General features: G+C 48.9%; 2 protein-coding genes across 2 annotated transcripts in view; both read right to left on the minus strand.

The window, feature by feature from the left end:
- DHRS12 (dehydrogenase/reductase 12) overlaps window positions 1–13,265 on the minus strand; it is a 38,100-nt gene extending 24,835 nt beyond the window's left edge. The window contains exons 1-3 of the mRNA XM_037743441.1: window positions 12,795–13,265; window positions 8,230–8,363; window positions 6,513–6,595 (exon numbers count right to left, since the gene is read on the minus strand). Of these exons, the coding sequence (XP_037599369.1) occupies window positions 6,513–6,595; window positions 8,230–8,363; window positions 12,795–12,850 (273 nt within the window). The 5' untranslated portion in view covers window positions 12,851–13,265. The remainder of the gene's footprint in view (window positions 1–6,512; window positions 6,596–8,229; window positions 8,364–12,794) is intronic.
- An 8,711-nt stretch (window positions 13,266–21,976) lies between these two features.
- The window catches only part of TMEM272 (transmembrane protein 272), a 32,117-nt gene continuing 29,646 nt past the window's right edge, over window positions 21,977–24,447 (minus strand). Inside the window, exon 6 of the mRNA XM_037743442.1 lies at window positions 21,977–24,296. Within this exon, the coding sequence (XP_037599370.1) occupies window positions 24,260–24,296 (37 nt within the window). The 3' untranslated portion in view covers window positions 21,977–24,259. The remainder of the gene's footprint in view (window positions 24,297–24,447) is intronic.

A 24,447-nucleotide genomic window follows, 5' to 3' on the forward strand; every position in this document is an offset into this window, starting at 1 on the left:
GTCTTTCTGTGCCTGGCTTATTTAACTTAGGTTGGGTCCTCCAGATTCATCCATGTCATCGCAGGATTTCTCTCCTTTTAAGGCTGAACGATATTCCAATGTGTGTATGTCTGTACCACATTTTCTTTAACCATTCATCTGTCAATGGCCATTTACATCGTTTCCACATCTTGGCTACTGTGAATGCTGCAATGGGTGTGGCAGTGCTAATGGCTCTTCAGGATCCTGCTTTCAATTCCCTTGGAGAAGTACACAGAAAAGCAATTGCTGGGTCAGATGGTAGCTCTATTTTCAATTTTGTGAGGAACCTCCATACTGTTTTCCATAGTGGCTGCACCAGTTTGCATTCCTACAAGCGGTGTACAAGGGTTCCAATTTCTCCATAACCTCACAAACACTTTTTGTCTTTTGTTTTTCTATCAATAGTCATCCTGAGAGGTGTGAGGTGACATTTCGCTCTGGTTTTGATTTGCATTTCCCTGATGACTACTGACATTGAGTATTTTTTCATGTATGTGTTGGCCATTTATTGCTTTGCTCCTTGAGGTGGATTCTCACTCTGTTGGCCAGGCTGGAGTGCAGTGGCATGATTTTGGCTCACTGCAACCTCTCTGCCTCCCAGGTTCAAACGATTCTCCTGCCTCAGCCTCCTGAGCAGCTGGGACTAGAGGTGTGTGCCACCATGCTCGGCTAATTTTTATGTTTTTAGGACAAACAGGGTTGCACCATGTTGGCCAGGCTAATTTCAACTCCTGACCTCAAGTGATCTGCCTGCCTCGGTCTCCCAAAGTGCTCGGATTACAGGCGTGAGCCACCTTGCCCAGCTCGTGTTAGCCATTTGTATATCTTCTTTGAAGAAATGTCTATTCGAGTCCTTAGACCATTTTCAAATCTGGTTATTAGTTATGTTGTTGTTTGTTTTGCTACTGAGTTGCAGGACTTACAAAAGGTCTTGGAGATAATTTTGTTATACATGAATCTACTCTATTCCTTTTAATGACTACATAACATACCTTTACATGGATATGTCAGTTTCCTGCTGCCGATCATTTTTCATCAGAACTTTGCTCTTAAGACAGTATCTTAGGCACATCATAAATAAAATGACAACTTCTGCTGTGACCCTTAGTCCTTGCTCATGACGCTTTTCAATCTCTTCCTTGTATCATGGTTATCACTAGACACAGCCACCTCCCCAGGAGACTTAGAACTCCGTAAGGGACCCTGTCTAATGCACCCTTTCTTCTTATGGTATTACACACAGTCATACGCATGGTATTTGATCAACGGACCCTGGCTGTCTAAACCTTTTTCTCTGTACCCAGTACCTAAGTCCAAACTTGCACTGTTAGCATCCAGTGAATGCAATGGCATCCTCTCTGAGTATCAGTGGACATACGTGACTTATCACTAACCCAAGGCAGAGATTCCTGCTGCTGCAGGCACCCAAGTACTGAACCTACAGACAAGGATCTGAGCAAGAGCAATAGCTCCTCAGTTTCCCCACTAATCGAGCTATAAAACCCAAAGCTGTAGTCAGAATTTCTTTCTACTGGTCTTCAAACATTTTGTTTTCTCACCTGAGACAAATGAGAAAACAGAAGCAACTCCACATCTTCATGACTCAGAAAGTCTGGTCAGGTTGAACACCATATTTGGCTTAAGCCCAGCCCAACTGGGTATTCCTCTGCCTTCAAAGGACAGGAAAAATGTTGTCCATATAAAACTATTTTATTCTCTTTTAAAATGTCTGTGAAGGCCCTTACCCAGCCAGAGTGAACAAGGCTGCTGAGTCATACCTGAGTCAGCCGGGAGCCTGTACCAATGACTGCAAACGGAGTCTAGACACCTAATCCTACCATGTTGAGGCCTTCCCTGCAACCACCCTAAACTCCCTCCTACCAAAAAGTGCTGTGTAACATGCATACAAAATCCAGGTTTAAACAGCAACAAAATTCAAGTGAACTAAAACCAATTTTGCTTTAAACATTCCACAAGTTCTCTGAGCTTCCTGGAAGTGCCTGAGATGTCTCAGTGAAAAGGAGATAGCAGCAGGGAAGAGAGAATCACACTGTCCTAGACAAATCAGCCATGGAGCTGGTGACATGAAGCACCATGAAAAGAGGAAGGAAACCATCTGTGTTCCTCTGAGGCGAAACAGGAGGCCACAAAGCACACAGAGGGTGAGGCCAGCAGTCTGCTGTGGCCAGGAGAAGGAACTGGGAACAAGTGAATGTGTGTAAGTCCCAATTTGCAGAGCCACACAGTGAGAAGGCTCACCCTAGGAGCCACTGGGCCCCAACTGTGACACAAGTGTGGTTGCTGAAATTGAACAAAATAAAACTCAACTGGGATCCTTTCTGCAGACGAGCCACCATCTACAGTGGCTGTGTGACCCAGGAGTCATGAGGTGACATCATGGGGACTGACCTGCTGTCAGAGCAGTTCCCACAACGAACACAGTAAACCGTGCATGGAGGTGCTTTGTTAAGTAGAAATCATTCTGGGGGAAACGCAGGATTTCATAAAAACACTGAGGTCTTAGAAAGCCAAAACAGTCATTCTCAAGAAACTAGAAATCCACACTGGCCTGGAGGAGCTGGAGAGTAGAAACCTGGTTTTCATCACGGCGTGTTATGTTGGTGGAGTCAATCCCCCACAAGACCTAAGCACTTTCACAGAAACTTCCAGCCACATCAGGAGGCCTACAGGACTGAAAACGTCACCCAGGCACCTGTACCTCTGTGATCTTTCCCTCTAAAACCCATGACTCCAGTGTAATCATGAGAAAGACATCAGACAAATCCCAAATGAGGGGCATTCTACAAATACCTGACCAGTACTCTCAAAACTGCCGTCATTAAAAACTGGGAAGTGTGAGAAACTGTCACGGCCAAGAGGAGCCTAAAGAGACATGTAATGTCCTGTGGGATCAGGAAATAAAAACAAAAAATTAGGGAGAAAACGCAGGAAATCTCAAAGTATGAAGTCAACTTATTTTAACATTGCATAAATATTGGTTTAGTAGTTGTGGCAAATCAACCACACTAACGCAGGATGTTAACAAAGAAACTGGTTGGGGACAAATGGGAATCTCTGTACTATTTTCACAAGTTTTCTGTGCATCTAAAACTATTCTAAAATAAAAAGGTTGGCCAAGTGTGGCAGCTCACACTTGTAATCCCAGCACTTTGGGAGGCTGAGGTGGAGGGACTCTTTGAACGCAGGAGTTCAAGACCAGCCTGGGCAACATAGTGATACCTCATCTCCACAAAAAAAATAAAGTAAAACCAGCTGGGTGTGGTGGCATGTGCCTACAGTCCTACCTATTTGGGAGGCCGAGGCAGGACAAGCTTTGAGTCCAGAAGTTTGAGGCTACAGCAAGCTATGAACACACCACTGCACTCCAGCCTGGGCAACAGAATGAGAGCCTATCTCAAAAAATAATAAAATAGAACTGTTTTTTTAAAATGTTGCCCATGGGGGTAACTGCTAGACAAAGCTCTAGAGCCAGGAAGTAAGGTGGGGCTGAACTGCGACCAGAAGCCTGGGGAGAAACGTCCACGCTGTTTCTCCCCCAGGCCCTTTGGGAGGATCGTGTTCAGTGGACTGGTGAGCCGGGAGCCTGCTCTACAGTAACCAGCACTCCTTCCCCCAAGCTTAGGCCATATATAACCTCTCTGCAAACATCACCTCAGCATGACATTCACCTCTCTATAAGACCAAACGCCTGATGTTACCAAGCCAGCATGCACAAGCAGCTGAGATTCCCTCGTGACACTGAGTCTTACCCGGTGCCTGCGCTCCCTGGCTCAGCTGGTCTGCTGCACAACTCACCCAGACCCTCCTGCCTGAGGGATCCTCTTTCTTTGATGTTCACCCAACCATGCAGGCAGGACCCGCTGCTCCAGGGCCCTCACTGCTCTAACACATATCTCTTCTGCTTCTGGGGGCCTGAAGGCTTCCACCTCCCACTGAGCAAGGCCCAAGCACTGATTCAACAGAACAAACTTGAAGCAAGAAATGAAAGGTTGGGAGTGGTAATAATATTAGTATACACAATACTGATAATACCAACAATAATTATAGTAGCTGCTTCTATTGATTGAGAGCTGTTTATTCTGAGGACACCCTGAGCTTCCCATCTTGTAGCCCTTTGTTATTTCAGTAACGTCTAACAGACACCTCTTTCAACAGAGGGAATTGAATGCAGGGATTATTTCCCAGGTGACTAAGGAAGATGAGAACTCAACCAGGATTGGTGAAGTAACCCAGAGTGAGTAACAGCAGGAAACTACCACCAGCTCAAGGAACAAAGTGGGAATGCAGTGTGGCCTGAGCCCAGGACCCAGAGGGAAGAACCAGAGAGGAGATTCAGCCGTCACCAGGGAAGCCAATATCTCAATTCCCCACCTTCCTTCCACCTGCCAATCTTCCTGTAATTCCTGCCATTGGTCAAACCCAGCCAAAAGCTGTCTGGCTGTAGGAGTTGAAGAAACACATACCTTGGGGTTCATATAATTTGTCCCCCAACCCACTTGCACTGTGACACACAGCACAGTGGCCAGGCCCAGGGCAGGCACACACACTTCAAAGAAACTGCTTGTTAATCACTTTTATCCTGGATAAGACTGTCAGGGGCTGTGTCTGTCCCAATCACCTGCGTCTCCAGCTCCCAGCATGCTGCTTGGCATACAGTTCACCCTTAAATACACATTAAAAACCAATAAAGTCAAGTTACCCCTGATTTTCAATGAGGAAAGGAAGGTTCTGGGAAGCTAAGAACATTGCCCAAGCTCACAGGCCAGGAAGGGCAAAACCAAGACTCCTATCAGAGCCCAACTTCCTCCTGCATACCATGATTTTGTGCGGGGGCTGCCTACCAATGGTAGACCAGATGTGGCTGTGGAGTGGGGCCTCTTCATAAGCAGGGAGGGGCAGCTGATCCCTGGCAGAGCTTGGAGGACACACTGAGTCAGAGAAGCCACAGGCACTGGCATAGGCAGCCTTGGACCCTTATCCCGCACGCTCCCCCTCTGAGTGCTGGAGACCACTTATAAACCCAAGAGAGCAGTGACTGTCTGCATGTGCATTCAAATCCCATCGAGCGCATCTGCATGGAGGTGAGGGGGACAGTAGGCAAGGGCCTGTTTCCTCCCCAGTCCAGGAACATGCTCGCTCCCCTTTTCAGCTCTACCCCTCCTAAAGATGGTGGCACTGGATATAAGCCTGGCTGGATATTACAAACAGATCCATACTATCATCGTTTTCCATTTAAATACACTTTTTAAAGCCTGTGGCCCACACCACGGCAGGCAGGAATCCAGGCAAACCTCCTCCTGCCGGCGGCCTGAAATTAGTATTCTTGTTGCATCCTGCAGCAGCACCACTGAAAGTTATCAGCAGGCAGCCAGCCAGCTTTCAATCTCGAGAACTGCAGCCCGCCGATCGCCGCGGCACTTGCAGACATTAGAGGGAGATTTAGAGACCCTCACGCTCACCGCCAGCACGAAGCCTCTGGAAGGCACCTGATGGCATGAGACTGGGGATTTCCACGAGTAGGGGAAAGGAACAGACACTTGGTGTGAAAATGTTATTTCACAGTTGATGCAAAATATTCCATCCTAGATGGGGACATTCTTCTCTTTGGCCAAGGTCCATGCCTGAGTGGGGGTACTGTCTGTCCCTCCCCAGCTCCTCTTCCACAAGCCCTCCAACTGTGGGGTCTCCTAGGGAAGAGATGGGAATGGAATGAGGATGTTCTTTAGTGACAGTGAGCGAGCAACCGTGGTGACTGAGGGTCCTTTCTCTCCACTTGGTGGCAGGGGTCAGGGTTTTCCATCCAAGGCCAGCCTCATGGCTGCACAGTGTATCACAGGAATACGATCTATACAGACGCACAGGTCCTGCAATCAGGCCTCAAGCTTGGTTTAAAGTTCTGCCTTTGTTGTGTTGAAATTCCTAAATAACTTTTACACAAGGGTCTTGCATTTTCATTTTGCACCGTGCCCCACAAGCCAGTCCTGGTTCCAGCTCTCTCAGAAGAGAAAGACCACAGAACGTGAGGCAGCTCTGAAAGCTTGTGTCAGAAAGTAGCTCTCATCAGGACCCAAATGCTGTCGGCGGTTTCTCTTTATTAAAAGGCACAGGGTCAATGCAGGGCTCCGAGGCACCCAGATGACCCTTGCTGCTGTCGCTGATGTGGGCTCCCTCCGGGGTGAGAAGCCTGGCACTATCATTGTCTAGCATAACGGGCCCCTGCCTGCCGGCCTCTGCTGGTTTCACAGGCAGCCCAGAGCCGTGCAGTTGAGCCTGAGTGCCCCACTTATCCCCTGGGTCAAACCTAGCCATTCAAAAGCAAGGCCCAGCTCTCTGCTGGCTGAGACTGCTTCGAAAGCAGAAGCACAAACACAGGCCGTCGCCAACCCAGGGAACTCGGGCAGGAGTGCGACCTCCTCATAGCTGACCATGGAGGCGAGGAAACCCGGCAGGAGGGGCGAGGAGCTGCTCACCTGGTTACCACTCTCCCGGATGATCTCACTTCTGGCATCTTCTGCTCGGGCTTGATCTCGACAAACCAGGTGAACTGTGCCACCTGGTGGAATTCAGTGAAACCATCTGTGAGTTACAGCGAGAGCTACAGAAACCAGTCCTTCCAAATGAAAAATAAAGACATATGGGCTCACAAAAAGAATACCTGCAACTGACACCCTTCCGTTAAACCTAGATGGGTGGTTCCCACAGTTAGAGCAGCGAAGGCAATCGTGAGGGAGGTACTGGAACCTTCTTGCCTATCTGCGCTGACAGTGCTTCTGGGATAACATCCCGATTTTTTAAGGGCCTGAACACATCAAGGATAAGAAACATTGATCCGGGTCGCATCTGTCTCCCTAGCATCCAGCATGGTAGCTGGCACGGAGATCTCAAACCTGGCTGCACTTTAGACTCACCTAGGGAGCTTTTAAAGATCCAGGTGATGGCCCAGGCCTGAGTATGTTTTACAGGCTCCCTGGTGATATGGCGTTCAGGCAAAGTAGAGAACCACTGGCCTAGCATGTAGTAGAGACTCAAGTATAGACTGAATGATTAATCCATCAGCAGCCCTCATATTATCCCAGCAAATGCCACAACATCATCAATCAAGGTCAACTTAAAGCAGAACATCTTCGTCGTGGCAGCTAAGAAGGAATCATTATGGAGTCTGCTTTCTCTACTAAAAATCACCCACTTGATTAAATGGCGTCTGTTTCACCAGAAGCTACAGGCTGACCACACCACCAGCCCCTGTCCTCTCCCCTCCTCTCCACACTTCAGAGTCGTTCCCAGCTGCTAAGACGCACTTAATCCTCTCCCTGACTTGGCAGATAATTAAATAAAGCTTCAAATGATATAATAGTCCCCTGAAAAATGCCTAACTTGGATTTAGAGAGAGGAAAAAAAGAAAACATCTTCAGCGTCTTAAAAAGTGATAAATTCACAACCTAGTTCCCCACCTTCTGCTGGAACATCCATTTTTCCAGAAGAGCCTCTGGAGAGATGCAGGAAAATTTTCTAGCCACTGCAGAGCCAACTGGTGACCCAGGATAGTTGAGCTCGTGCAGGAAATTCTGGCATTCACCCATGAGGAAGACTTCTGCTGACTGAAGACTTTACAGGCACCTGCGGGTGCCTCTTTATCATCAAGGTTAGGGGAGGGAAGCAGGAGGCTGCTCCAGCCCTGGAGGCTGGACACCAGCAAGGAGGAAGTTAGCTCAACATACTCCTCTCTCCAGGTATTTTGGGGACGCTGGTTCATAACTACCATCCACATCCAAATTGTGGTGGACTCTCAGGCTCCCTCTCCCCTGTCCCCACCCCCAGGGAGTCTCATTGGGAAGGCATGAGTTAGAGACCAGGTGTTCACGTGTTTTTTTTTTTTTAATTAAATTCCACTGGGGATTCTGATGTTCAGGGTTTGCTTGAGCCCCTCACTGCTCTTAATCAGAAAACACTTGTACACGTGCGCAGAACCCGCGCTCTCCCGTGAATTAATTAAGTGTTGAGGAAAGGGCTCCTGTTGCTCTAGCCACCTCTAGCTCGAGGCTCAGAAAGCTGACACCTGTGCCCAGAACCATGGGCTCACCATCCAGGACTTCCTGACCTGCCTGTGACACAGGGTGCCCTCCTCAGTAGTGGACCGGCCACAGTCTGGCCATGGGGCTCAGAGGACACGTGTTAGCAGCCGCTCACCTCGCTTGGCTATTTCAAGGGCAGTTGCTTTGCCAATGCCGCTGTTTCCTCCAGTAACCAAAAAGACTCTTCCAGGAACCTGGACCTCCAAGTCATTAGGGACAAAGTCCTTAGATGCAGATTCATAGCCACTCCTAGAAACAGCAGACCGGTGAGAAGACCAGCTGTAAGGAGTGAGGAACACAAACCCCTGCAGAAGAAAGCTGAATTCTAGGATGCGCATGATTGCTGTCTCTGCCTCTCCCAGAACATCATGAAACTCCTTTCTCATTCACCCTCCCTGGTCTCACGAATGCCACTATCTCAGGGCCTGCATTTCCTGGGCCATTATCTTCCCAAACTTTTGAAAATATTGGAGATTCCAACACTTTGGCATCCAAACTGTCTTCCTCTGACTGCCCCGATACTGGGGAGTGGCAAAAAGAAAAAAATCCTTTGACAGATGAATTGCTCTTCTCCCTTTTGTGAGGGGCAGGTTTTGGGAAGCTTAGGAGACCATTTGCATTGTGCTTATTGCACTGCAGGACAGATATCCTTCCTTGCCTACTTGGAGAAATGGAGAGATTTGCAAGTAGCCGATGAAGGAGGAAGGTGGAGTCATTTAAGCTCTGCACCCATCAGAGGAAGCCAAGGCTCCTTCAGGGACACAGGGTGGGCACTGCATAGCACTAGGGAGTGCCATCTGGATAATGATGGGAGATTTGTAACTGCATTATGATAACGTTCTGGCAGGTGACAGAAAAGCATATTGCAGATGAGGTACATTTTCTGATTTGCACAAAGGCATCATATTGGATTGAAGCAACCATGAGTTCCTTAACTGTTTCTCTCTCTCATTCCTTCGGAGATACTGCTCTACCTTTACTCTCCTAGTATTTCCTGGCTATGAATTGGCTAAGGGCAGTGGCAGCAGAAGGGTGGGGTTGGCAGCAGGAGGCCCAGAGGGTAGACTCTGCCCACACACAGGCAGGCTGGGGTCTCACAGCTTGCATCTCTCCCCCAGAGCCAAGAGATTTTTCCCCAGCAGTGCAGAATGGGACTGTAATCTCAAGGCTCCATAGAGGCCGAGAGCCCTCCCACAGGACCTATTGACAAATGGGTAGCCAACAGCTGGCCTCCTGCTCCATGCCCTGGTACAGCACAACTGCCAGTTACATGCCCTGGACACTTGGGGAAGAGGCCAAAAGATGTTTATGAGCTTGGGTTTTAGTTTGAAAGTCATTGCCACAGGGCAGGCATTGCCACTTGTTTCAGTAAACTCAGATGTTCTTAAGAGAACAAGAAAAATGTTCCTGTTTGCACCATCTGTAACTCACTGGAACATGCCAGGCAGCTTAGAGAACACCCTACTCACGGCCAGGCGTGGTGGCTCAAGTCTGTAATCCCAGCACTTTGGGAGGTCAAGGCAGGTGGATCATGAGGTCAAGAGATCGAGAACACCCTACCCATTGCTTCTGCTGTGGGTGGCAAGCAAGATTTCTTATTCCAAAGCCTTCCTGAAAGGTTGACTTGAAACTAAAAAATAACAAGGGCTTGAACAACCTGGGTTTGTCACAGCTTGGCCTCTTACTAGCTGTGCAATCTTGTGTGTTGGTTTAACCTTTCTGGGCTCTTATCTCCTCATCTGCAGATAGGGAATAATAAGAGATACCTCTTGGGTAGCATTTATGACAGTACTTGGAACATATTAGGAGCTCAATAATTAGCAGTTGACATTATTATTATTATTATTATTGAGACAGAGTCTCTGTCACCTAGGCTGGAGTGCAGAGGCGCGATCTCAGTTCACTGCAACTTCTGCCTCCCAGGTTCGAGTGATTCTCCTGCCTCAGCCTCCTGAGTAGCTGGGATTACAAGCACCCGCCACCACACTCTGCTAATTTTTGTATTTTTAATAGAGACAGGGTTTCACCACGTTGGCCAGGCTGGTCTTGAACACCTGGCCTCAGGCGATCTGCCTGCCTCGGCCTCCCAAAGTGTTGAGATTACAGGCATGAGCCACTGCCCCTGGCCAACATTATTACTATTAATAATGACAGTACCTTCCATGTTCAAATTTGTGCTCATTTGGTCCCCAAGCCTTCAAATCAATAGGGACTTTGAGCATTTTAAACTACAAACAAAGAGGAAACTGGAAGTTTTTCCCCCTTTACACACGTGAGCCCTGGAATCTCTGTGAAAGTCTTTTCCGGTAGGGGCTTAGCTAGGAGGAGGCATTGTGGGGAATGAGTGAGAACTTCCCAAATACAATAGAGCCAGAGAAAAAGCAGTCCACAGGGAACAGGCTTTCAGAGCCCTTCTCCAGGGGCAGGAAGCTGACAGGCTTTTCTCCGTTACACCCAGCCAGAGGGGACATTAGCCTCTGGGCTCCACACTGATCTATATTAGAGACGAATGTTTGCTGAGGGTGGCTCCTCTGGGTTAAACCTCTTCCTCAAACTGCATGCTGGGACTGCCGCCAAGCGGGCAGCGCCGGCCTGGCCTGCAGGACATGCCCCTGCCCTCTGTCCTCTGCCAGGTATCTTGCCTTCCATACAAGAATTCGTCCTGGTCCAATCTGTTGTTAGTGGTAAGACTTGTCTTTTATGTACTCTGCCCCTTATTGGGGAAACATTTTATTTTCACAAACTCTAGATATCAGTCTCTATTCTTCAAACTCAGACAGATATGATTTTCCCTAGGTCACCAGAAGGTAGGAGATGAGACCAAAGGCTGGGTGTTCCATTCTTCAACACCCAGCCTAGGGGCCAAAGGGCAGCGCCCAGACAAGCTGCATCAGCAGCACCTGGAAACCTGTTGGAGATGCCCTGCCGGCAGACTCAGCAGGGCTGGCTCGGCAGCCTGTGGTTTCATGTGCCTTGCAGGGGATTTTGATTCAAGCTGAGAGGACGTCCGTCCATACTTACAGTTTCCTGAACCTGAGGGGACAGGGATGGGGAGGGGAAAGGTCACAGGTATCCGTGTCTCCTGTCCCCTCAATTTACCCAAATATGGAATTTGCTTAGGATCCATCTATACTTGCCCAGGGTTTAGGAGTCTGTTTACAACTGCCCAGGGAATTATTAGGTTCAGCAAAGTTTAGGAAACAATGATTAGATCCTGCTGCCTAGGAGCCCAAAATAGGGAGGCTTTATAAAAATCCTTGTGCCAAGAGAAACGCTGCAAACCCTAACTCCTCACTCTCACACTGAAGTCAAAATAATGTTGTTTTTCTCTCCCAGTCACTAAATTCACAACAGCGGGAAAACCCACCTAAGTCTGCCAACCGCCTTCCCCTCCCCTCCCCCACAATTTGTGTTGGATTGGGCCCCTTGGCCTCACTTCTACCTTCCCTCCCTCAAGGTGGGGAAATCAGAGCGAAAGAGTCCTGGGAGAGATTTTTACAGCCTGCCTTCCCTGGGGCCCACCCCGGGTTGGAAACTGACTCAAGCTTTCATGCTGTGTCATGTGGAAAGATCCAGCAATGAATGGTCATTGCCAGAAGACACCTCTGTGAAAGAAAGAGGCGGACACTGTATTCTCCTAAAAGCAGTGGGACAGGGCACACGGCTACACTTTCCAAGCATTCTCCGCAGCAGGGGCTCCAGGGGCAGAGCTGAACTTTTCCCAAAATGATGTGGGGTGAAGAGAAGTGAGTTGCAACTCCTACCTCCTCTAGGAGTGCTGGCCAGGTTGCCGTGGGAACCGAAAAAGCCCCAGTGCAGGGAGAAGCCTCTGAGATGAGAATCACCTGGGGGATTTGGAGGAAATGCCAATCCCGGCCCCTGTGCAGACCCACTGAATCAGAATCTCTAGGAATCTCAGAATCTCTCTAGCTCAGAAAACTGGTACGTTTAATCCTCCCGTGATTCTGATGAGCAGACAGGGTTGAGAACCACTGGTTAGCCTAATCAATTCTAAGATAAAACCTCCATCTCTCCTCTGTCACAGGAACCTGTTACCTCTAAAAACCACAATGAGGTGGAGAGCCAACTAGGGCACACTGAGCGTGGTCACGGGGCGGCGAAGCCACCATGCACCGTTACCCAGGAGCACACACTGGGTGCACAGTCACCCTGGCTGGGGACCCAGGCTGGAAAGTGCCAGCTGGAGCCAGAGGACGCAGTCCAGGTGCCGCATCTTCTTAGAGGAAGAAGCTGCTACGACAGAGCCTTGGCTAGGAATTTAGATCCAGCCCTTTCTGACGCCGCCAGCAGCAGCGCGAAGGCACTTGCCGAAGCTCACCCCGCGGGGCGCCGAGGTGACGCCCAGGAGCCTCGGAGGCGCCAGGGCCGCCTGACGTCAGTGGGACGGGCCTGGGCGCGCCACAGTCCCGCCCCTCGGGCGCCAGTCTGGGTCGCGAGCGCGGAGGAGCTGCACGCTGGCGACCGCCCCACGCCCAGCCGCGGGCCGCTAGATGGCGGGCGCCCCAGTAGTTCGGGGCTCGCTTAGTCCGTCAAGCGAGAGGGCTAAGGGGCCGCTGGCGCGTTGCCGCCAACCCCGCTCGCCCCCGCCGAGGCGGGCCACGTGACAGCCCGGGACAACTGCCCCCCCCGCCCCCCGCCGCCCCCGCCGCGCCGCCTTACTTGGTGTACTCGCGCAGCCCCTTGACGAACCACACGGCGCTGCGGTACAGGGACATGCCGGGCGCGCCGCACGCCGAGCCCCGCCGCGCCCCCGGCGCCTCCGCCCTGGTCCCGCCCTCCCGAGAGTCGCCCGCCCTAACATCATCCGGGTTATGTAAGCCCCGCGGCTTCCGGGGCCTTGCTCCGCGGGGAAGGCGAAGGGTCTCAGAGCCGGCCGCTCGACTCCGCCCCAGCCTCAGAGGGTGGAGTGAGGCGGACGGGCCCTGCTGCGGGCCGCCGTCGAGGTCCACAGTCTCCTCGTGGTTGAAATCGGGCGTCAGCAACGTTGAGAGAACACCTTCCCGCTGGGCATGGCCAGGAGGCGTGGGTGGCACTGCCACGCACCTCCTGGAATTCGGTTACCTAGAAAACCATGTAGAATAAAACTACGAGGCTTGTGATATTTAAAAGATTTCTGCGTAGATTTGGTGTTATCATAAGGGTTATTGCAATAACTGACGTTCTCTAAGTTCCTACATGTATCGGGGCGGGGGGTGCGGTGCCCTAGCACATACATCTCCTCTCTCCAGCAAGCACGGTCAGATTGGCCACACGCAGGCAAGAGGCCGCGCTGGGGCTCCCACCCGAGAAGGAATTGTCTCCATGGCCCAGACTTCTGCCACTGGTTCTGCAACTTCCTGCACTGCCAGGGAAAGCCGCTTGATCTTTCCCAAATCCTCATCAGCCTTCCGCCCAACCCCAAATAACTGGTGTGGGTAAAAACGTGTGGTTGCTGCGTGAACCCAGATCTCAGACTAGTCATCCCCCCGATTCCAGCCCCGTTATGTAGAACCCAGACACCCCTGTCCACATCTAACCTCCAGCCCCAACGCCACATTAGAAATGGAGACCTACTGCTGCTCTCACTCCTAGTCACCCTGTTAAGTTCTATGCTGGTTTACTCCAGTCGCCCAGAGACTGAGCCCCTCTTACATAAGCTGAGCGGACACCGGCTGCTTTAATAGCCTCATTACCTAGGATACAGGATCATTGTCCACCCTCACCCCGCAGTAGGCAAGTTTTTACTTCAGAATAACTTTTGAAATAAATATCCCCAGAACAGCTCGCCCCTCTAAACAGGACTCTGAGGTTCCACTACGTTAGTGTTATTCCTGACAGAGTGATGAAAGGAAATTTAAACAAGTGGCGTTTTGTAAAACCACCCAGCCTGGTGTGACTGTCAATGCCTGTCCGACTTGGCTGGGAAAATATTTTAGATCCCCAGGGCTACACACTTTGATTTATACACTCCGCTTTGTGTCAGTGATGGAGAAGGGGTCAGTCTGCTCTGAATCCCTCTGACCACCTCAGGAAATAACACTTTTGGCTCACAGAGAGGGGGTGAGAAATGGTTTTGAACTACAAAGTCTCTAGAGGGTGTCAGCGGCCCCTTGAAATAAAAGTCTGGCTGGAAACCCAGCTCTCCGCGTTAGCCAGGTGAACCTGAGCATACTGCACACACCCTCAGTCTTCGTTTTCAATGTGTAAAATGGGAATGATGCTCACCTCATGGGGTGGTTGTGATGAGGAAAGCATTCATTATAAAGAGCTTAGTTTCATATGAAGTGATCAGAAGCGTTCATTTCCTTCAAGTTTTCTTCTCAGTCCTTTCTCCGCTACACCAGCCACGCAGTGTACATTCAAGAAGTGTTCCATGAGGGCATGCAGCGTCCAGTGTTAGACTCACATCAAGTGTCCACGAGGTAGTGTATACATTATATACACTTCCAGAGGAGGTCTTAGGAAAAGCCAACCCCTGTCTCAAAATCAGCTTCCGCTCTCACTTGGATGCCAAGTAACACACACACACGAAGAAACAAAGGGCAGTATGGAGTTCATAGGGGAATGTTCCCGTTTAACTGGAGTCAGCTGAGCTGCATTCTAGTCCAATTTCTGCCAGTTATTTTCTGTGTGACCTGTGTGATAAAATATATAGAAGGCTTAAACTGTTCCAAGCATTGTGGATTATAGCACTAAATTCTCACACTGACCCATATGGTTACTCTTGCTATTATCCCCATCTTACAGATGAGCAAACAGAGAGGTTACATAGCTTGACTGAGGTCACAGTAAATACATGGTGGGGCCAGGCTTTGAGGCCAGGTAGTATGATTCCAGAGTCCATACCTTCCCCAGTGCATCATACGGAATGGGGGCAGGTCACAGGCTCTGGGCCTCAGTTTGTCTCATCTGAACAAAAAGGGGGCCAGACTGACACCCGGGACCCCTTTCAGCTCCAACTTTCTGTACATCTAATTAGAAAATTACATATGGATGTTAAATAAATTAAGCCCAGGGTGCTTTTAAGAGCAATGTCAAAGTGGGTAGGGTCGCTTCATTTCCCATGGGTGGAAAGCCACTAAAATATTTCTCCTGTGTTCCTGGTTCCAATTTGCCACTCAAAAAGCCAAACAAAGAAATCATCCTCCAGAGTTCCCTTCCAATTGATTTAGATCCCTGAGGCTAATTTTGACCAAATTGGAAGGAGAAGCAGGAGGTGTGGAAATCCATGGCTTCCTGAGCAACAGATACACATGATGAGAAGTCTGTATACACACACACACACACACACACACACACACACACACGTGTTCATATTGCCTTCCACTGAAGCTCATACCAGTTCCTCTAGCCAAGTTGTCATGGCAACACCAGCTGCCAATGAGATCATGGAAGACAAGGTCATAATGGCAATGGTGCCTTAATATTTTACCTGGCAAAGCTACTTAGTTAATAAGATGAATAACCATAAATCATAAACTCATAGGAAGTCAGACACCATTCATGTGCATGTTTAGTGGGGAATTGGGGGTGGGGAATGGACATGCCAGCGAAGGGAAAGGAACAAGAAAAAAGAGAGGATGAAGCAGAGAGCAGGGAAGAAGGTCTCTGATGCTGATCCTTATTTTTCAGTGTGGACCATGCACAGGTGCTGACCCAGCCGTGCATGGATTAAGGAACTGGGCTCTTCCTGATGACAAGCAGTTGTGGGGTGGGTCTAGGGCTCCTAGCCTCAATCACAAAAGGCTTACCAGAAGCCCAAAGGCGACTGCTTTCTGGCATTCACACTAGCAGAGGAGAGCAGCAGCCCAGGGAAGAGGTACGGTGGTAGACACCAACCCGCCCTCCCCCTAACTCCGCAGCTGACAGTCACCATGCGGAAAGGCCTTTCCGGCTGCCTCCCCGTGTCCCTCGGTGCCCATCATCCTTTACAGTCGGGCTTGCCCCAGGGCTGTCTGTTGCCCATCTGAACCAACTTCCTACTGAACAAGTCAATTTGATTTAGGGGTTTCCTTCCTTTCACAAGAAGCTAATCGCAGTGGGGGCCTCTGGCCAGAACTTTGGCAGTGGGGAGCTGAGGCGGGAGACAGACTCAGTTTTCATTGAATACCTTCTGTGCCATTGAATTTTGTACCATATGCATGAATCACTTGCTTAGATTTAAAACACACAGAAATCCCCCTTCTTTCCCCAGCCCTGTGCACCCTCCAAGGACTGCAGACATTGGCAGTGACATGGGCCCAAAGTGGGGCACTAGTGAAGCCAGGGAGGTCAGCCTCCATATAGCTGAGTTGATGGAGAAAGTGATTTTCCACCAACGGGACTCGTGTTTGTTTTAAAAACTCGTGCAGCCTGCTTCCAGGGCTTCGGTTTTACCGCAAGCAGATTCTGTTCTGACTGCAAAAGCCATGGGCTTTCTCTAGTGGTGCCTGGGGCAGAAGCGTGAGAGCATGCAGGCTGCTTGGTGAGGTGGTTATAGTTCATGCTACCCACGCTCCCTGGACCACCTCATATCCACTGCCAGCCTCGGGAGAAGGGCCACCCACACAGGCAGGAGATGGATGCAGAACTGGGATAGAGAGTCAAAGGGCCCATGTTCAGCTCTGACGCATCTTCAGAAAAGACACTTTACCTCTGCGAGCCTCAGTTTCCCTCTACAGAGGAGCGTAACTGTACAGTCCTCACAGCATTGTAATGAGGGCGAAATAAAGAAAATTTTCTCTTATTTAACAAATACTTATGCTCCACCTACTATGTGCCATGCACCGTTTTAATCTCCTTACAAATAAAAGCAAGGCACCAAGAGTTTCAGTGGCACATCCAAGATCACGTGCATCTGGAAAGGGGCAAGGCCAGGATCCCAGCCTGATAGTCTGGGTCCAGATGCCACATGCATTAACCCCTTCTCCATAAGGATGAGAGATGTGTCCCATGGTGGCGTCTCCTGGTTTCTTCTTTTAGTAACTTCTGTGGGACTGGAAACTTCCACTACTATCCCCTCTTCTTTTTTGGATAGTTGATTTGTTTTTGTGTGTGATGGGGTAGCTTATAATTCCCACAGTTTTTTCTACCAGGATTCCTCCCAATCCCAAACCCCCAAGCCAGGGGCACTGAGACTGAAGCTGGGTGCTGAGCACTGCGGTCACTAAAAGTGAGGTTTGGTTTGTAGCCTGGCCCTGTGTATGCATGGAATGACCAAAGGACCCCGCTGGCCAGCTATTTAATACTGAGCCACTCCATCATTCTGTGGAGGCTTGGGAGGACTGAGGAATACATTACTTATTTTTATTTTTGACTATGGGAAAATACACGCAACATAAAATTTACCATTTTAACCATTTTTAAGTGTACAGTTCAATATTAACTACATTTGCACTGCCACGCAACGATCCATCTTCAGAACTTTTCCATCATACCAAGCTGAAACTCGGAACCCACTAAAAAAGAACTCCTCATTCCCCCCTTCCCCAGCCCCTGGTAACCACCATTCTGCTTTCTGTCCCTATAAATGTGACTACTCTAGGAACTCATCTATGTAGAAACACACTTTGCCTTTTTGTGACTGGCTTATTTCAGTTAGCATCATGTCCTCCAGGTTCACCCATATTGTAGCAAGTGTCAGAATGTCCTTCCTTTTCAGGGCTGAATAGTGTTCCATTGTGTGTATATACCACATTTTGTTTATCTATTCATCCATGGATGGATGCTTGGATTGCTTCAATTTCTTGGCTATTGTGAATAATATTACTATGAACATCAGTGTGCAAATACCTCTTTAAGACTGTGATGTTAGTTCTTTTGTGTGTATACCCAGAAGTGGAATTGCTGGGTTATATGGCAATTCTCTTTTTAATTTTTTGGGGGCCTGCCATACTCTTTCCCATAGCTGCTGTGCCCCGTTCTGTTCCCACCAGCATTGCCAAGGGCTTCAACTCGCCTCACTCTCACCAACTTCTTGTCTTTGGAGTTCGTTCCTTTTTTTATTTAATAGCATCCATCCTGAGGGGTGTGAGATGGTAGGTACCTCATTGTGATACATTATTAATTTTTCTTGTGTATCTTAAAATACATTTTATAATTTCTGCAATACTCAGGTGTTGCCTCCGTCTTGTATCTGTTGCCAAATATATCTCAGTTGTAGGTATTCACACAACCACGTACCATCGGAAGGATAGTTTGGTCCTTAAGTATGTGGCTTTGTTGATTTTTTTTTAATGGTTTCATTGATGATGACGGGGTTTTGTTGACTCTCACACTCCTGGGGAACACAGAGGATGGCATCCACCCTAATCAACCTCTCCCCTCTCAGGAGCTCGATGTGTTGTCTCGTCCAGGTGAGTCTCCCTCAGATGCCTCACGCGCCTGATTCAAAGGCCTGCAATGAACTTCCCCACAAGCCCTGTTCAGCCAGGGGCCCACTTAGGTATGACAGGAGGAATGGCAAACATTTCCTCAAACTGACCTCTCAGTTGTTCATTTGTCAAAATAACAGTTTCACATTACTGCTCTTCCCATTTTGATTCACAGAAATGACAGACCAGGCCAGTTAACAGAGGCTGTGCCTCTTTAAATGAGCCCTATGAGTACGTATTAGTCATGTTTGAGGCAGAGCTCTGCATTGATAATGGAAAGAAATCCATGATCCAGGAAGCAGAAAAAAAGCAGCTTGCCGAACATGAATAGTCTGATACAATCTATGTAAAAAGTACATATATTTATGCTTAGCAATACATAGACATATTTCAAAAGGATACTACAGAATTAACACTGGGTACCTTTTTGGGGACTGGGAGTTGGGGTGGGGCTTCAAATCTTTTTTTTACCTCATACTCTTTGACAAGACTTAAATCTCTAGCCATAGCATGTATCACTTGTATAATAAAAATAAAGCTTTAAAATCATCATTTTAGGAAAATAAAAAGGGCTGTAAAAGGGGATATGCTGGTAATTGATGTCAGGCCTCCAGCTGTGGAGAAATAACCCTGGCTTAGGCCAGCTTTCCTGGAAGCAGAGTCTGAGATGAAGCTCTGGGATAAGGGATGCGGTGAGGGCGTGGTCTTGGGAGAAACGAACTAGGGTGAGGGAAGAAGCACGGGGAAAAGGGAAGCACTGGGAGAGGATGTGGCTTCCCACAAAGCCCCGCTTTCACCTGACCACGCAAACAGCTCTGGAGCATAAATGACACAAGTTTGACCTGCCCTGAAACAAGGGAGTTGGGCTTTTCCTCCCTCTTCCCTGACTCAGTCCTTAGCTTTGGGTGTCAGTGGGGTGAACTGGGAGGGGGTGGAACTCTAGGCTCCTCTCAGCAGCTGGCTCCAGTCAACCAAGGTGGCCCCAGGAAAGGGTGCAGGTGTGCACCATTAGCGCCCTCACCTGCTGCAGGGGCCCGGAGGGGACACTGGGCTGACAGACGGGATCCCAAGGGAACCTGGGCTTCAACCCCTTTCCACAGTGACTTGGGAATCGAACCCAAATGCTTCCTTATAAACAAATGTATAAACTGTAAACTGATGTAGGAAATGTTTTTCTTTTCTGTTTTCTTTTTGATGGCCCTGGAAAAGTACAGTCTACAGGACATTGTATTAAATAGCAGCTGAAATACTCAAATGAAGATATAAAGAGTAAACACATTGGTCTGGAAGAGTCCGCTCAGACGGCAAGAGCTCTGCAATGGTGGGAAAATCACTGAAGCTGAAGAGGAGGATGTCCCAGCCTGCTCTCAGGAAGCAGGCGGCGAGTGTTCTGGCTACTGATGGCGGTCGAGAAGACTTTTTAATTTTTTTTTAACTTCATGGACAATGTATATCTCACTACTGATTACATTGCCCTTCCTGCATTGAGAATTTGAGAAAATGTTCAAAGACAGATTTGAACCCAGGACTAAATAACCCAGGAAACAAGGCCAAAGAAAGGTGGGGGTGGCTCTAGGAGGCTGGATTGTAAAGCCTACAATTTTGTGGGCTGCCTTGACATCTTTGAGCCTCACAGAACTGTGAGTTCCCCTGCCCTCACAAGGCATGCCCCTGACCCAGCAGGCAAGGTCTCCCACCTGACCAGTCCCCTATCAGTTACTCACCAGGTACCAGCCTAATGGGTTTCACTTCACTGCCTGTAAGGTTTATTGCCGAGTTAAATGAGGAGGAAGAAAGGTAAAAGCCAATTTATTCAGCTCCCGGGCGAGGTTCTATGGTCCAGGAAAGGGGCCAGAGAAGTCGCGCCTTTCTTCTTAGGGCATGGGGTTTGATAGGGAGTAGAGGTAGTTGGTCGGCTGCAGGGGAAACAAAGCGGAGGTAGTCATTGGTTATGAAGGGACTGGTCACAGGTGAGGTGAGCCGCCATTGGCAGCCCGGCTGGGCCATGGGCGAGTGGGCTGGTTGACGACGTAAGGGGCAAGCTGCCATAGGGCAGGTTTTGGTGTGGCTTTTTTTAAACTTTGGCGGGCTTTCCAACTGGGCGGGGCCGAGTGCACAGTTTGCCGGTGAGTGCAGGACTGAGATTGGAATGCAGAAATGGGTATGGGGAGCCTGCATGAAAGGGGTGTGGGGAGTCCGCATGGAGAGACCAGATGCTGAGTAATGTGCTCAGCATGATGAGGTAGTTTTCAAGCGCTGAGAGCCCGGCGAGGCAACCGGCCTTACACTGCCGGTCTGTGAAATTAAGCAAGACAGGAACATCCTCCCATGGGAACATGGGGTTACCTGGTCCTCTTGTTACTACAAGGCATGACCCCCATGGCCCCTGCCGGTCCACTCTGTTCCCCAGCGCAAGCCCATGAGGCCCTGCATGGCACCCTGTGTCTTCCTCCCCCGAGCAGTGAGTCTGGTGACTAAGAAGCTGCTATCCATCTCATCTGTCCAGTGGGGGAAGGGGTGCATTTGGGCTTCTCCCACTATTTAGAACAGGAACCCCACCCTCACCAATAGGGTAAGTAGGAAGTCATCAGAACAGAGCGACATTTTGAGTCACCAGGCTTTTGGGAGTATGCTGTATGTACAAACTCTTACTACCAGCAGCAAGCCCCAGTTGCTTTTCCTTTGCCTATGAAGCAGAGCTTACTTCTCTGAACAATGCAGTAAGTTTTAAAAGCTGACTGCTGTAACAAAGGAAGGACGTGTCTCAGAGAAAACAACAGGGCTGGGTGAGGTGGCTAATGCCTGTAATCTCAGCATTTTGGGGGGCTGAGGTGGGAGGGCTAGGAGTTTGAGACCAGCCTGGGCAACATAGCGAGACCCCATATCTAAAAAAATAAGAAAAGAACAAAGAAACCTGGCGGGGCTGGTGGCGTTCCTATAGTCCCAGCTACTCAAGAAGCTGAGGTAGGAAAATCGCCCCAGTCCAGAAGGTCAAGGCTGCAATGAGCTTTGATTGTGCCACTGTACTCCAGCCTGAGGGACAGAGCAAGGCCCCATCTCAAAAACAAAAAGAAAAAAACAACAACAAAAAACACCCACTCCTCTTATTTCACTTCTGCTTGCCATGGTGAAATGCTGCCTCCTGGGATATCCAAGATAACGTAGGTGCTGTGATGCTAGGCTAAACTGAAAAGTGAACGACTGAAATTCTGTCTCTAGAAAAGACAGATTAGTTGTCTTATTAGTTCTATACTTATAAAAGATAAATTATCACTAGGATCACTAAGCAGAATTTTCTGTTAGATCATTTTTCTAAAATCTCCACTATAGACTCATCTACTCACCTGAGGATTATGAGTTTTATGGAGCAAAATTTGCCTAGAACAGGTTGTCAGCCTCTGTGGACACAGTCTGTATCTTTGGGAATCCCATTGGAAGAAAGAACAAATGAAGCATCCCAAGGACTGGAGGATTCTCTTCCCCCAGGACATTCAAGGAAGATACTGGGGAACAAATTGAACAAAGTTTATTTCATCAACAATGAAAAATGCCCAGAAGGAAATGAAGCACAAAATTTGGTCACACAAAAATGAAAGCTATTGACCACTTGGCCGCTTCTCATACTAAAAGAGAAGGAAATAACACAAAGTACTGGAATAGACATTATCTTACCCTCACGGTGATGACCAAGATGGGCCTGACAAGCCAGCCCAGGCTGTATGTATGGCCTGAGTGTGCACATGTGGTTCTCTGGCCACTGAATCAGAACCAGCCGGGCCCCTCGGGTCAGAGTCTCTGGGGGCTGTGACACTGCGTTGGAAACACGTCCTTGGGGAGTTCTGAGGGTTTGCCGAGGTTTGAGAGCCACTGGTGTGGCTGACTCCAGTGAAATGGCCCTACTTTTACCGCTGTCAACTGTCATTTATATACATTCAGGCAAAGAATGGTTTTTAGAATGATGCCCAATGTAGCAAATAAAATGACCTCAACATACAGTTTATTTTTGCTGCAGTCTTTTCTCACACAGGAAGAACTGATTATCCCTCTCCGCCACTTAATTTTTTCCCTTGAGGTTTCACAGCATCCAGAAAGTTTAGTGCTCCCGTGTCCACTTCTCATTGCCTTGCCAAGTTTCTGTTGAGGAAGGCTGCCCATCTCTTGGGCCAGTCTTGGGCATTTTCATTCTGCAGGTGTACACAGCACACTTCACATGAATGTGGAATGCCTACCTCAGGCCATGCCAAGGACGATAACCAGGAACTTCTTACACTCACCTCCAGCTGAGTGAAATCACACTAAGAGGTGATCACTTAAAGGGCACATGGCTCAGCCCTTCGTAGACAGTCTGATGTCATCCCAACATCTGAAGTCTAGAGTAAGCCAGACTTCAAAGAACCACAGGTATGGACCATTTGCCTTGGCCCCAGAACCTTTTCCTTGAAATGTGCCTTATCATAACCATCTCACCATCCCCTGAGGGAGGCCTTAATTAATCATCACTCCAAGACTGCTGTGCTGAAGATGTCACCCACTGAACCACTCAGTGTCCCCTCTATGAATGAATGCACATGAACATTTTCTTTCACATCTAACCTGTATTTTGTTTTTTAGAGATAGGTTCTCATTTTGTCACCCAGAATAGAGTGCAGTGGCACAATCATGGCTCGCTGTAACCTCAAACCAGGGAAGATATGTGACTTAGAGCAAGAGATCGTCACCTCTTCCTTACTGCTTTGGTGACAAGGAAATGCAAAGCTAAAAATATAGTCCAGATTTTAGCAATTATTTAGGACCTATGACCAATATTCTCCATTACAACCAGGGGTGGGCTGGGGCGGGGGTACGTATGAGAATGAGCACCCTTCGTCCACCACTCCCTCTGGGAAAGATTTCTGCAACACTCTGGGGATACTCATGCCTACAGAAACTGGAAATTCCAAGGTTTGAGACCAAGCTACTGACACACCCAAAGCACTCTTCATGCCCACAGTTGTTCATAGCTCCTTCCGCCTTTCCCATGGCCCTTGCAACAGAAGCCTCAGAGGCTCTCATGCGGGAGTCATGCAGGGGTCCCTGGGCCCAGGTCTTTGCTGCTCACAGACGTCCAAGCATTGTCTAAGTGACTAGGAGTGGCTGATGACTCATGGACTGGGGAAAGGAGAGTGGGAGGGGAGCCCACAGAACCCCTGTCCACCCCAGCACCATATCCCACAGACCCTCCCCGGTCTCCGACACGGAGAAGGCAACGCAGGACACAGTGAGGATGGGGCTGGGCGTCATAGGTGAGGTAGGATCTGCAAGCTGCCCACCGGCTGGTCTTCTGCCATGGCTCAAGTGAAAATGAAAACAGAAACTGCCCAGAGGGACTGGAGCAAAAAAAGGACTGTTCCTCCTTTGTCCAGCAGATGGCACACGAAGCACTTCCTTCTCACCTGGGAGGAAAGGGGCATCAAGGGTGACTGCAGGTGACAGATGCTGGGGAGCACTTCTAAACTCACAGGGCCTTTCCCTTAAAGCTATGGAGAAGAATGAGCCTCTCAGTGTGAGCTGACACTTCTGATGAAGGGAGATGCCTCCATTCATGCCCACTCAGGGATTGGTTTGATGATAAAGCACCAACAAAATTAAAAAATTTCAAAATAAACACAGCTCAGCATTGTGTAAATATACAGAAAGGCTATGAATGTGGTTGAGAGAAGCACAGTTAAGCAGGTGCCACATGTGCCTGGGCACTGCCCTAGAAACAGTCATGACAGCATCTTCATACGCAATTCTAAAGCATGCGGACTTCAATCATAAAGAGGCTCCCCAGCAAGCACTGACGATGGACCTGGGACTTCTCAACAGCGGCAGCCGGCGGGAAGGTTAGTGGTCACTGTTCGGTGTCATCCCAGACTTCCAGACATCTCGATTTATAAAAGGCTTCCAAAGCCTAATGGGTCATTAGGTTGTGGAGCCATTATTTGATATTTAAGCTCAGA

Source organism: Cebus imitator, unplaced genomic scaffold (genome assembly GCF_001604975.1).
Source record: "Cebus imitator isolate Cc_AM_T3 unplaced genomic scaffold, Cebus_imitator-1.0 Scaffold145, whole genome shotgun sequence".
Taxonomy (NCBI): domain Eukaryota; kingdom Metazoa; phylum Chordata; class Mammalia; order Primates; family Cebidae; genus Cebus; species Cebus imitator.